The sequence below is a fragment of the Corythoichthys intestinalis genome, chromosome 19 (genome assembly GCF_030265065.1).
Source record: "Corythoichthys intestinalis isolate RoL2023-P3 chromosome 19, ASM3026506v1, whole genome shotgun sequence".
Classification (NCBI taxonomy): domain Eukaryota; kingdom Metazoa; phylum Chordata; class Actinopteri; order Syngnathiformes; family Syngnathidae; genus Corythoichthys; species Corythoichthys intestinalis.
The window spans coordinates 36,514,492-36,527,942 of record NC_080413.1 but is presented as its reverse complement, the minus strand read 5'-3'; the positions used below and the strand labels follow the sequence as shown (position 1 = coordinate 36,527,942).

General features: G+C 38.9%; 1 protein-coding gene across 1 annotated transcript in view; it reads left to right on the top strand.

Annotated features, from left to right (window-relative positions):
* Positions 1-2,599: 2,599 nt before the first annotated feature.
* cdk19 (cyclin dependent kinase 19) overlaps positions 2,600-13,451 on the top strand; it is a 183,082-nt gene continuing 172,230 nt past the window's right edge. The window contains exon 1 of the mRNA XM_057823686.1: positions 2,600-2,858. Within this exon, the coding sequence (XP_057679669.1) occupies positions 2,731-2,858 (128 nt within the window). The 5' untranslated portion in view covers positions 2,600-2,730. The remainder of the gene's footprint in view (positions 2,859-13,451) is intronic.

Genomic DNA, 13,451 nt, shown 5'->3' with positions numbered 1-13,451 from the left:
TTTCGAGTTGAATTAATTGTAAACACATATAAATGCTGTATGTTTGTTTGGATTTGTCATGCCTGAAGGGAAAATAAATAAATAAATAAAGAAATAATTTTTAAAAAAAAATAAAGCGCATTAAATATATATCAATATATACCGTAATTTTCGGACTATAAGCCGACGCCCACCAAATTTGACACGAAAATAGCATTTGTTCATAGATAAACAGCACTGGACTATAAGCCACAGCTGTCTTCACTGTATTATGGGATATTTACACCAAAAGATTTAAACCAGTAACACTTTATTTGACAGCGGCATCATAAGGCTGTCATAACACCAAATGAACCTCCATGAAGCTTTGAACTAATTGGCTGCAGAGCTTCATTGCTTCAAGAAAATTCATTTCCCCTTCACTGCTCCCTTGGGGGTGATATTCAACCTCTGCTGCCACCTGCTGTCAACGCTGTTGTTGTTCAACATGCTTCCTAGCATGCATTGCAGCGCTACAGTTGTAAAAAAAACAATCAAAAATTCATATTTTGTGCTAATTATTTCTTCAATTATAGTTCAAGTTGTTTCATTAATTGCTAGTTATGATATTTGATAACACTTTATTTGACAGTAGCACCATAAGACTGTCATAAGACCATCATGATTGTAAAATGACACTGCCATGATCATTAATGAATGCTTATGACCAAGGGTGTAGGTTTGGTCTCAATATTGGTAGGGACGATATAACACTATAACCTGCATGTACACTTTTTTGCTGGGGACGGGACATTAATAAGACCAAATATATTTGGTGAACAGGGGTCAGGGCTACACTTCTCACCGATATGAAGCTAATTAATTGACAGGCTAAAGGATTAATGCAAAATAAATCTGTATCGACTTATACTAACTTTCATATGTATTAGTTCAAGTGATACATCGTTCGATTCAAACCTTTGTTTTCAAAAACTACCAAAGAAACATTTTGAAAACCAAAATAAATTTCTTGATTTTTTTTTTTGTTTAGCAAATTTAAATTGCATTATTTGAACAGAATTTGAATTATATTAACATATACAATAATCTCTTAACAATGCAGGAATGCAAAAAATAAACAATTGTCTTAAGACCACTCAACATTGTCCGTTTAGATAAAGAATTTAAATACAACTGAATAAACATCTTAGTTAGGGAATACGAAAGATACATAAAAATGGAACCTTCCTTCAGGTAAAACACCACTGCTTTTGTCCACAAACACAACCAAACTCAACAACAACAACAACAACAAAAAGAAAGCTCATTTGCTGCTTTAGGACCACATAAATAAAATATCAAAATAAGTGGTGTGTTCCCCACCTCCACAACATTGACATCTTTTTACATTACTTACAGTGGTTGCTGCTGCTGGCCGAAACAAAATTCTAATATCCCTCGTCTTTGAAAGGGGCGGAGGAGGCGGGATGTTGTCGACATGTTGTATTTCTGTCTGGGCTGTGAGTGTGTGTGTGTGGGGGGGGGGGGGGGTCATGTCATCAGCCAATCAGACATGTGTTTGAGAGAAAAAAATGGAGTGGGATATTCAGCAAGTGAAAAGGGGATAAATGACAGCCTGAACATAATGAAACTAATTCACTTAATAATGGGAGGGTCACTTCTATCCATACAACATATCGAAAGACAAATCTAAATGACCTATATAACTGAACTCATGATATAATGCCAATAAGGTTGCTCAAAAGTTGGTGGGGACAATTTGAGCATCCTGAAAAGTTGGTAGTGTCATGTCCCTACCATCCCTATGTACATCTGCGCCCTTGCTTATGACAGATGCCATTTTGCGGAACAAAAAACATCCGGAACACTTATCTTACTTTTGAATGGATGTAAAAGATCCTAGCTGGACATAAATGAGTTACTGACATCATTTACAGGATGACACTTAATGACATCTGTCATAAGCATTCAATAACGCCCATGATAGCATCATGTCATAATTATGACGGTCTTATGACAGTCTTATGATGCCACTGTCAATTAAAGTGTTACCTATTAACCCAAATAAATCAGCAAATAAGCCGCACTGGACTATAAACCGCAGGATTTAAAATGAGAGAAAAAAGTAGCAGCTTATAGTCTGAAAGTTACGGTAGTTAATACAAGAAATGATTACATTCACAAAGAATGATTTCCAATTTAGTCGTTCATCAAAACTAAAAAAAAAAATGTTGAAAATGGATGGATTCTCGTGTTTCATGATAAACTACATCATGGTTATATAAACGTGAATTTATGTTGTTCATTATTATTTTTGTATTTCAAATATTTTCCCATATCCATTTAAATCACAATAGAAAATGTATGTGTGTTGCCAAGGTACTGTACTATTACTAGTGAACAACAGCGTAAATATACACTACGTAATTCAAACAACCAATCCCTGGATTCTTAAAAGTGTACAGGAGTACGCAAAGTGCAACACATCGCGGCGAGAAATGCGGGTTGTAGTTTTTGAATGTCTTTCCTTGTGTAGTAATACACGGCTGCGATCGCTCCGTGAAACTACATTACCCAGTAAGCCTTGTGCGCCAATTAGAAACGTCAACGAGCCAGTGAACATTAAGCGGAGCAGACCAAAATCCCAAACAAGGAAATGGTGGGGGAATAAACCGACCAGATTATTTAATTAATGCATGTAATAATTAATATTTTATTTTATTGTAAATTACGACCTATTTATGGGTTAGAATGGATTACGACTTCAAAACAAAGCTGGCTGCCGAGCGAGAAAGAGTAGAAGATCTGTTCGAATATGAAGGTTGCAAAGTGGGTCGAGGCACCTACGGGCACGTTTATAAAGCTAAGCGCAAAGACGGGTAAGATGACAATGGACCTTATTGTTTATATTGACATGGAACTGACCGCCGGATGCTTCTTCTCAAGCAACACTTGCATGTGTTTATGAACGGCGCGTTCGATTTGAATCCCCTCCCAAAGTGATAGCCCGTGTCTGTGTTTTTGTTTTCATGTAACGCGCTCACTCACCAACGCCCCCCCCCCTTCCCCCTGCCTGCTCGTCTCCTCTCCTCTCCAAAACATAAGTCCTACACAACATGATAGCGGCTCAATTGATTTTCAACATCTCCTATCAATAGTGTGCTTGTTATTCAATCGTATGGGAACGCACATGAGCTGCACGGGTGTCGTGGTTTCACGCGACAGCAGCAGTCGAGGCTTCCTTTCGCGGTCAAGCCTCTCCCCCCATTCCCAACCCTGCTCGTTCAAACTTTTTTCTTACTCATAGTTGCATATGATTGACTTGGTTTATTGTTACGCTCAAGCATGTGACACTTACAATCTTTGCGCGAGGTTTGGAGAATCGGCTCCAGATTGAAGGCACGTTCTGGGCTGTGTCACAACCTTAGGCAACTTGAGTTTTACATGTACACATGATTTTAACAGCCCTTTTAGAGATTACACTTTAGTGTGCATCAGGGGTGAAAGTTGGCCACAACGGTCAGGAACGCAGGTCCGGTATAAGATTCAGGGACTGAACTCGAGGTTGGAATCTTTGGGCACCTAACGATTCGATTACGATTTGGAGGCTACGATTCGATTATAAATCGATTATTGATGACACCCACCAACGACCCCAAGCTATTAGTTCCTTTTAATGTTACGTACATTAGTTACAAAAATTGTACAAAAATCCTCTCAGGCTTAAATAAAGACTATTTCAGTATCAAGTTAAAAGTTCAAAACAGTAAATAAAATACCGTATTTTTCAGACTACAAGTCGCACCTGAGTATAAGTCGCACTAGCCATAAAATGCCCAACAAAGAGAAGAAAAACTAGGGCTGTCAAACGATTAAAATCTTTAATCGAGTTAATTACGGCTTAAAAATTAATTAATCGCAATTCAAACCATCTATAAAATATACCATATTTTTCTGTAAATTATTATTGGAATGGAAAGTTAAGACACAAGATGGATATATACATTCAACATACGGTACATAAGTACTGTATTTGTTTATATAACAACAAATCAACAATATGGCATTAACATTATTAAAGGGTATGTAGCGGCAAAGGGGGTGTGAGACATCAATAGAACCGTTATGTGCCAAGATAACAAATATTGATAAAGTTAACAAAAAAATCAATCACATTAATGAGCAATTATCGAAAATAGATAAAAAATGACGAACATTTCCGAAATTGTTCCGGAAACAGCCGAATGGGGCGGAGACGTCACGACAAGTGATTGACATTCGAGGCGGAGCCAGGTGCCATTGTTTTTTAACGACGAGAGAGTAGCGTTGTGGTTTGTTTGACCAAAACATCACAAAAATGGTTCAAAAATGCTGTGCTATGTGGTGTACAAATAGTTATTTATCGGAATATAGTATCCATGAGTTCCTGAACGCGAAAAAAAAAGCTGGACTACACAGACAATGGGTAAAGTTCGTCCGTGCAAAGAGGGCTAATTTTCTAGACACAGCCTCCGGCCCGCTTTTCTGTGGTGCGCATTTTCCACCTGAAAGCTTCTCGAACTATGGACAAGAGAAATCGGGTTTTGCTAAAAGATTGCTGCTCAAAGGAGATGCGGTGCCGACCATACAGGCGCAGCCACCTAAATGTCCCGACATATCAAGAAAGAGGACGATGACTGGTAAAGGAGGCTAAAGCTAAGCAAAGGAGGGGAGCAGCCAAGCTCGAAATGGCCAGAGTGAGTACTCTTTTATAATAAAAAAATGACACGCATTGGATACAGGACTGGACACATGTATAAATTATCGTTCTAAAATATATAGAACAAATCCTCTGATCCCATTCATATTTGTGTCTGTTGGCAGAGCGAAAAGCTATGATAGCGCAATAAATGATAATTATTCTATGCATTCCTTTATTTTGCAGTCACGGTGTATCAGCTTCACAAAAAGAAATGCAAAACAAATCATTGGTGTTTCCCACACGATCTGCTGCCGATGTTTCATCGGTGTCATTGCTCCCCTCAATGACCGTTTCATTACGCTGCATTGGCGTTCGTTTGGGCTCAAATTGGTAACCTAAAACACCAATTAAAGCTTCGTAACTCTCCTCGTCACCATTAGATGAACATTCGTTACGTCCTTCTACGTCGGATTCGTCGCTGAAACTAGAAACGAAATTGTCTGCCATCATCGCCGCCATTCAGTATTAAAGCATTGAGCCTTTTTGTTGTTGAAGAAACACCCCTCACTGTCAATTCTGAATTCTCTTTTATTGACAACGAGGGGTGTTTCTTCATGAGGGAACCTGGAATATGTGCAGGACGAACACAATGCATCAGCATAAACAGCTCAAAACACCCCTAATTCTCCCTTCACTAGAAGGAATTATATTGATGCAGACAGGCGCTGCCCTCCTAGTGGCCGGTGGCACTCTCTTCACTTGTCGTGACGTCACGCACACAATCTGCCAGATCTCGGGCGCCGGTCGTTTTAGCTTGACAATCGAGCCAAATGTCTCTCATTTTCTTGTGTGTAATTACACGAAGTGGCATGATATGAATACAAAAGGCATGCGTTTATGGATAAATGATGGAATATTAAAAATTTCCCAGGGCACTACATACCCTTTAACATTCTGTTAAAGCAATCCATGGATAGAAAGACTTAAGTAGTTCTTAAAAGATACATGTTAGTACAAGTTATAGAAATTTTATATCAAAACCCCTCTTAATGTTTTTGTTTTAATAAAATTTGTAAAATTTTCAATCAAAAAATAAACTAGTAGCTTGCCATTGTTGATGTCAATAATTACACAATGCTCATGGGTGCTTGAGCCCATAAAATCAGTCGCAGCCAAGCACTAGCAGAGGGCGACAAAACTCCAAAAAACACAAGTAACTAGTTGGCATTGTATTGTGCTGCCATTTTAATCTGTTTGAGCGGGGCATGTGCGTTAATTGCGTCAAATATTTTAACGTGATTAATTAAAAAAATTAATTACCGCCCATTAACGCGATAATTTTGACAGCCCTAAAAAAAAAACGTATACAAGTCGCACCTGACTATAAGTCGCGTTTTGGGGGGAAATTTACTTGATAAAATCCAAGACATACAACAGACATGTCATCTTAAAAGGCAATTTAATATAAAAATACAATAGAGAACAACATGCTGAATAAGTGTACAGTGCATGAACAATGAAATGCGAATATACTGTTCTCACCAGGACGCTACGGCTCGGTCCTGGCTATTCAGCAGGCTAAACTCCCAAATGACGATGCTGGAGGTCCGTATAATTAGCTGAATCAATTTCGTCCTCGATACCAAACTGGTTCGCATCGACGTAAATACATGATAATTAGGTGCTTTTACAGCAATGACATGACACAAACGGTTAGCATGCGTTCGCTAGCATTAGCGCATCGTTCAAACAACCACACAACTGTCCGACCGCGGGTGGAAAACACACAACAACAACAGAAAAGATGATGCACACTGGCGTTGCCTCTGTAGAGATATTTTACAAGCATAAACAATGAACGTAGGTTCGCAGCCGTGTTTCTCTCTCGCTAACTCGCCCACTCACTTAGAGCTACGTAGCTGTCGGTCGTCTCCTGGCGTCTGAGCGCTCTTCTTCATGTAAACAAATGCAAGTGCGCCCCCACGTGGGCGTGAAAGCGCCACAAACTAAAAGCATGTATTTTAATATAAAAAAGTAAATAATACAATGGAACACACATTGCCAAAGGCAGAACGCGAACGTGGCCATAGCTATTAAGTTATTCAGATAACTATAGCATAAAGAACATGCTAACAAGTTTACCGAACCATCAGTGTCACTCCAAAACACCAAAATAACATGTGAAATGATATCATAATGTGTTGATAATTTCACACATAAGTTGCTCCTGAGTATAAGTCGCACCCCCAGCCAAACTATGAAAAAAACTGCGACTTATAGTCCGAAAAATACGGTACTCAAGTCCCCATTCTGTATCAGCAGCTTTAAACTACGGTACATTCAATTAATGTTGTGAATCAACTGTTAAAGATGTTAAAATTGCTCCTGCTAATCCATAATTTCCCTTCTGTCTACATGCGACATGGTAAAGTTTTAAAACGGTTTAAAGATAGATTCAAGTCAAAGATTTTGCCGATTTACGAGTATTTTAGATCAAAAGTTAATTAGGTTCGCTTGGAAGGTTTGCTACAACAGCCTTCTAGGGAAGTCTTCTGCTTTAAGATGGCGGCTGTTTACTAACGCCGGCAAGTCTGTCATTTCGCATCTAGTATTCCATACATGTGCTGCTAATGCTGTCAAGTCTGTCATTATGCATCTAGTTCTATATACATATGATATCTATTATATACTGTAGCATTATGTGGACGTAGTTTGTGGCGGCTGTCGGCAGCAGTCAGGTATTATTGTTTTTTTTATCTAGCGACATGAGTTGAGCATTGTCATTACTCGGTTAATGACAAGCATGATGTTTACTCTCGGGATGCAATGCGGTCCGTTCCTCATTGCGTCCCGAAGACCACGCTGATTGTGTTTTAGTTCCACTTTACTTGACATACAGTGGGGAGAACAAGTATTTGATACACTGCCAATCATTGGCAGTGTATCAAATACTTGTTCTCCCCACTGTATTTCAATAATCGGAATTTGGATGTTTGTGAATCGTTCTCGAATCTTCCACGGCCGAATCGTGAATAATCTAAGAATCGTAAATTTCGCACACCTCTAGATGGAACTCAGTTCCGGTATAGGATTCAGTGCCGGAACGCTGTTCCGGTATACGGTTATTTGATTCTGTCAATATGACGGCAAGTGTCAAAATGTTATGTAAAAAAAAAAAAAAAAAAATACAAAGCTGCCACACATGCATTTCATCTCCAAAAAGAAAACAATCTATCAACGTCAGATTTACATACACAAGTGTTAACAACAAGCATAATAAAGGGCTTGTGTAGCATAATCCGTTTCCACCGATATTTATTATTTATTTTATTCCACGGACGGCATGGAGGTTTCCCCAGCTGCTGCAGTTATCTGAGTCTGACGATGACGAGTCACGTCAATGTGCGAATACACTCAGCAAAGCAAAACGCCTCGACTCATTTATCCATTCAATTGGCTGACATACTGACATGTGATCACCAGAGATAGTTAGCTCTGATTGGTTCAAACGTGCGTGTTTTCTGAAACAGCAAAAAAAAAAACTTTGTTGAATTGATGCCACAAAAAAAGGGCAATTCAACAAAAAAAATGATCAAATCTTTAAGAGCAAGGCAAGAGTTAAGGAGGCTTATTTATCATATTTAGTTTTATTTGCTCTGATAGAGAGATTCAGAACATCTTGGCTGTCAATGTGCACTTTGGACTTATATTTGTTCATTTATGTTAGGCTACTTATTCATTTTCTTATGATTTAAAAAAGTCAATGTTTGCGCGATCTTCAAAATATTTTCCATTTCACTCTGCATAATATAAGTCATTGGTACTTATTTTTCTAAATGTATGTTACTTATATCTTTATTGTTAAAAAACACAACAAAAAGTAAATGTTTACATTAACTTCAATTTTAATATTCATCCTATGTTCTTAAGTAGTTAAGATTTGGCATTTAGTATGTGAGGAAATGAGGGAAAATAAACATTAGGTGATGGAGCTTGGAGTTATTGCTGTTTTTGTTAACTCTTATTTTGCAAATCATTGAAAAAATACAATTTTGAATGAAAATGAGTTTTTGTATGTGTGACAGAAATAACTGACCAAAACAGTTTTCTTTGCATTTCAGTAATTTTGCCCCCCACATTCCCCCCCAAAAATATGACAAAATAAGTAAATAAATAAAATTTCTGGCTGCGTGGCGACCTTCACGTCGGGGAGTTCTGGACAGAAATTCTAACCACTTTCACCCCTGGTGTACATACTGTACCTGTCAAGCTGTACGTTTTCGGCGTAATTTGTACAAGTTAGCCCTGATTTTTAAATGTGTTACTTAAGTTCAAAATCTTTTCGTGCATTACGTTTTTTTTTTCTCCGTGCGGATTTTGTCACCGTTTCGGCAACGAGACAATGTGCGTTACTATTCATTACTAAATTGGTTGAATGACGTGAGAAAAGTCAGAGACACGGAGAGAGAAGAGCGGGAAGGAGGGAAGAGTGTTGTGACGCTGTTGCAAACCCGATGCTAGGCTAGGTGGCTCCAATATTTCCTGACTGTAGCCGACAGCCTACAATCTACGCCCACTTGATGCTACACTAGATAGATATCACATGGATATAGAACTACATGCGAAATGACAGACTCGGCGGCGTTAGTAAACGGCCGCCATTTTAAAGCAGTAGACTTCTCAGAAAGGCTCTGTTGTAGTGAACTTTCCGAGCGAACCTAACTAACTTTTTATCTGAAATACTCCCAAATCGGCAAAATTTTGACTTGAATCTATCTTTAAATCATTAAACAGTTTTAAAACTTTCACATGTCGAAAGTAGACAGAGGGGAACTAATGCAAAAACGGGAGCAATTTTAACAACTTTAACGGTTGATTCAGAACATTAAATGACATCCAAACATAGCAAAGGTTACAATGTTTTTTCTCTTTTTTTTCTAATTAAAAAAAAAAAAAAAAAACATGAATGAAAGGTAACACCAGTTACTTTGCCAAGTAACTAATTACTCTTGCATTCAGGTAATTGAGTTACTAACTCAATTACTTTTTGGGAGAAGTACTTTGTAACTGTAGTTAATTAGTTTTTTAAAGTAAGATTAACAACACTGGTCATAAACATGCAGTCTGCAGAATGAAAAGTGACGAAAGCAGAGATTTTATTCTGCCAATTTGTTGCCGAACACAATTTGCCTGCAACTATCGCTGATCACTTCTCAGAATTAGCTAAAGAAATGTGTGACTCAAATATTGTATCGGTAAGTTAATTTTATTAATTGACGTTTTTAATTTATAATTGGACACACTAATGAACTACATTCAAGTCAAACTGAATTGTGAGCTGAAGTGCCATGAAGTGCAGCCATCAAGACATGATAGAAATTGCCAAAAGTGCTACATAGAATTGTAACAAAAGTTTTGGTAATCATGATGTAGCTGAAGGTATTGACTGTTCTTTGATTGCACCAGGTTATACAGTATGTGACAATATTACCAATAAATTCATATTATTTTAAAAATGGAGTATTATTTTTGTTTTGTATTGCACTCTATATAAAACAAGATTTGTCATCAATTTGTAAGGGCATACGTCACTATTTGTAAGATTGCCAACGGCCTCGAGTTGACAGGTATGCATATGAGTGACTTGGTTTATTGTTAGGCTCAAGCATGTGACACTTGCAATGTTTGCGCGAGGTTTGGAGAATCTGCTCCGGATTGAAGGCCCGTTCTGGGCTGTGTCACAATCTTAGGCGACTTGAGTTTTACATGTACACATGATTTTAACAGCCCTTTTGGAGATTACACTTGAGTGTGCAGTTTTTCCAATGCTGGGGTTTTTCAAATTTATGCTCAGGATTTGTTGAAATGTTAACCTCAATCAATTTCGGTTCGATATAATACAAATGCAGTGGTTTGAAAAAGTATCTGAACCTTTAGGAATTCCTTGCATTTCTGTATAAAATCACCATCAAATGTGATCTGATCTTTGTCCAAATCACACAGATGAAAAAAAAACAGGGTCTGCTTTAACTAAAGCCCCCCTAACATTTATAGGTTTTCATATTTTAATAAGGATAGCATGCAAACAATGATGGGGGTGGGGGGGGGGGGGGGGGATAAGTAAGTGAACCCTCTGCCTAAGTAGACTTAAAGAACAATTGAAACCAATTTTTACCAAACAATTTAAGTCAGGTGTTTGCCCACTTACTGATGAGTGGTTTAAAGCTGCCCTGCCCACTATAAAACGCACACATCTGGTAAGAATTGTCTTGATGAGAAGCATTGTCTGATGTGCATCATGGCTCGGTCAAAAGAGCTGTCTGAAGACCTGCGATCAAGGATTGCTGATTTGTATAAAGCTGGGAAAGGATACAAAACCATCTCTAAAAGTCTGAATGTTCATCAATCGACATTCAGAGAAGTTGTCTACAAATGGAGAGTGTTTGGCACTATTGCTTCTCTCCCAAGGAGTGGCCGTCCACCAAAAATAATGTCAAGAGTTCAGCGCAGAATAATCAGAGAGGTAAAAAAAAAAGAACCCTATAGTGTCTGCAAAAGACGTACAGAAATCACTGGCACAGTCCAATATCTACAATGTATCACAAAAGTGAGTACACCCCTCGCATTTCTGCATATATTTAAGTGTATCTCTTCATGGGACAACACTGAAAAAAACGACACAATGAAAAGTAGTCTGTGTGCAGCTTATATAATAGAGTTAATTTATTTTCCCCTCAAAATAACACAAAATATAGCCATTAATACAGGGGTGGGCAAACCGGTCCTCGAGGGCCGCAGTGGGTCCTGGTCTTTGTTCCAACTGATCCAGCACAGAGCCTTTAACCAATTAGGTTTCAATGGAAATAAGAAGCACCTGACTGCAATCAACTGATTGCACTCATAACACACCAGATTGGTGAAAAGGTGTCCTCTTGATGGGTTGCAGCAAAAACCCGCACCCACAGTGGCCCTTTGTGGAATAGTTTGCCCACCCCTGCATTAATATCTAAACCCCTGGCAACAAAAGTGAGTACACGCCTTAGAAACTACGTACATCCCTAAATGTCCAAATTGAGTACTGCTTGTCATTTTCCTTCCAAAAAGTCATGTGACTCGTTACAGGAGTGCTGTCAGCATTGTTGCAGAGCCTGCCCGTCTCATCAGACCATAGGACATGGTTCCAGTAATCCATGTGCTTTGTTGACATGTCTTCAGCAAACTGTTTGTGGGCTTTCTTGTGTACCGTCTTCAGAAGAGGCTTTCTCCTGGGGTGACAGCCATACACACCAATTTGATGTAGAGTGTGGCGTGTGGTCTGAGCACTAACAGGCTGACCCCCCACCTCTTCAATCTCTGCAGCAATCTCTGCGCACATCGCGATGATAATGTTCAAGCAATATATCGTTCAGGCCTAATATAAGGTCATTCGAAGTGCAGCACGAATGAATGTGGAGGGCACATATAACATCGTGAAGAGGAATATATTTTCATGTAATCTTTTACAATTGTACGTTTTGCTGTTCTGATACTGTCTTCAGGCTTGTTCGCAAAGTGTCTATTCCTTTCTGTAAACATTTGAAGTCTCCTTCTAAAAGATATGATAAGGGGGACATTTATTGTTTACCCTTTGTATTTGTCAACCACGTATAAATCCATGATTCAGCCCCTGAGGCTGGGATGTACATGCTCATTTGCATGCAACAATATAAACTCTACCCTGCTCGTCGCTGGGGTCAGTCCCCTGGAGATGGAGCTTTTTTCTCTTGACTCCATCATTGACTGAGAGCGAGGCCTGGGCTGGTTTACAATTGGACTCTAGTTAGGGCCCGAGCACCAAGTGTGCGAGAGCCCTATTGTAATGGAAAGGATTCATTTTATTATTTCTTCTCCTTGGCAAATGAAAATGACCAATCTGGAGGCCTGAACATGCTGGAAAACTCACCAAAATTTGCACATACGTGCGGCCTCATGTAGATTTCGATTATTTTGCAACGTTCCGAAAAAATGTAACAAAATGGCTCAGTGGCGCCCCCTTGAATTTTTAAAAACTGCCTTTCCATTTAGTTTTTTTCAACGTAGAGCGATGAAATTTGGGGAGTCATTGTGCAAAACTGCTCCAAAAAGTCTCGTTCACCCATATTTTAAACCCAACAGGAAATCTGGTATTTTGGATTGAATGTGAAATTTTTATCGATTAACAGGGTGCACTTTTGAGACCTTGGTGCCTAGAGTGTTAGTTGGATCCTCCTCAAAATTGGTGAGAATGTTTATGAGACATGAGATCTTCTCAAAACTGTGAGTTTTCATCCACGGGCCTGACCTGGGCGGGGTGCCAAAGTCGGCCATTTTTTGGCAAAACACTAAATTCAGAAAATGACTAATAACTCCCTCATACAACGTTCAATCTTTTTCATATCTGGCATTTATGTGTATACCAGCCTGAACATGACTGCATTGAAACATTACCCGTTAGGCCTGGTGCCCCTTAGTGGGAACCGGAAATGCCCTTCTTTACGAGACAGGTTCCTCCTCCAAGGGAAAAAAAATCTATTGACCTCAAACCTATTTTAGGGAAGCCTTAAGACATGTGTTCAGGTGCCTAATGAAAAATATTGAGGTTTCGTTGAAGCGGAGGGGTCCAAACAGATAAGTGAAAATGACCGTCGCCATTTCGTCTCGCCACAAATTCTGAACATTCATAACTTGGCAGACATACAACATATCTGCGCCAAACTTCCAGTGCTTGGTTAGAGTTGTACCCTGAAGGGTCCCGTAGGGGTCATTTGCATCA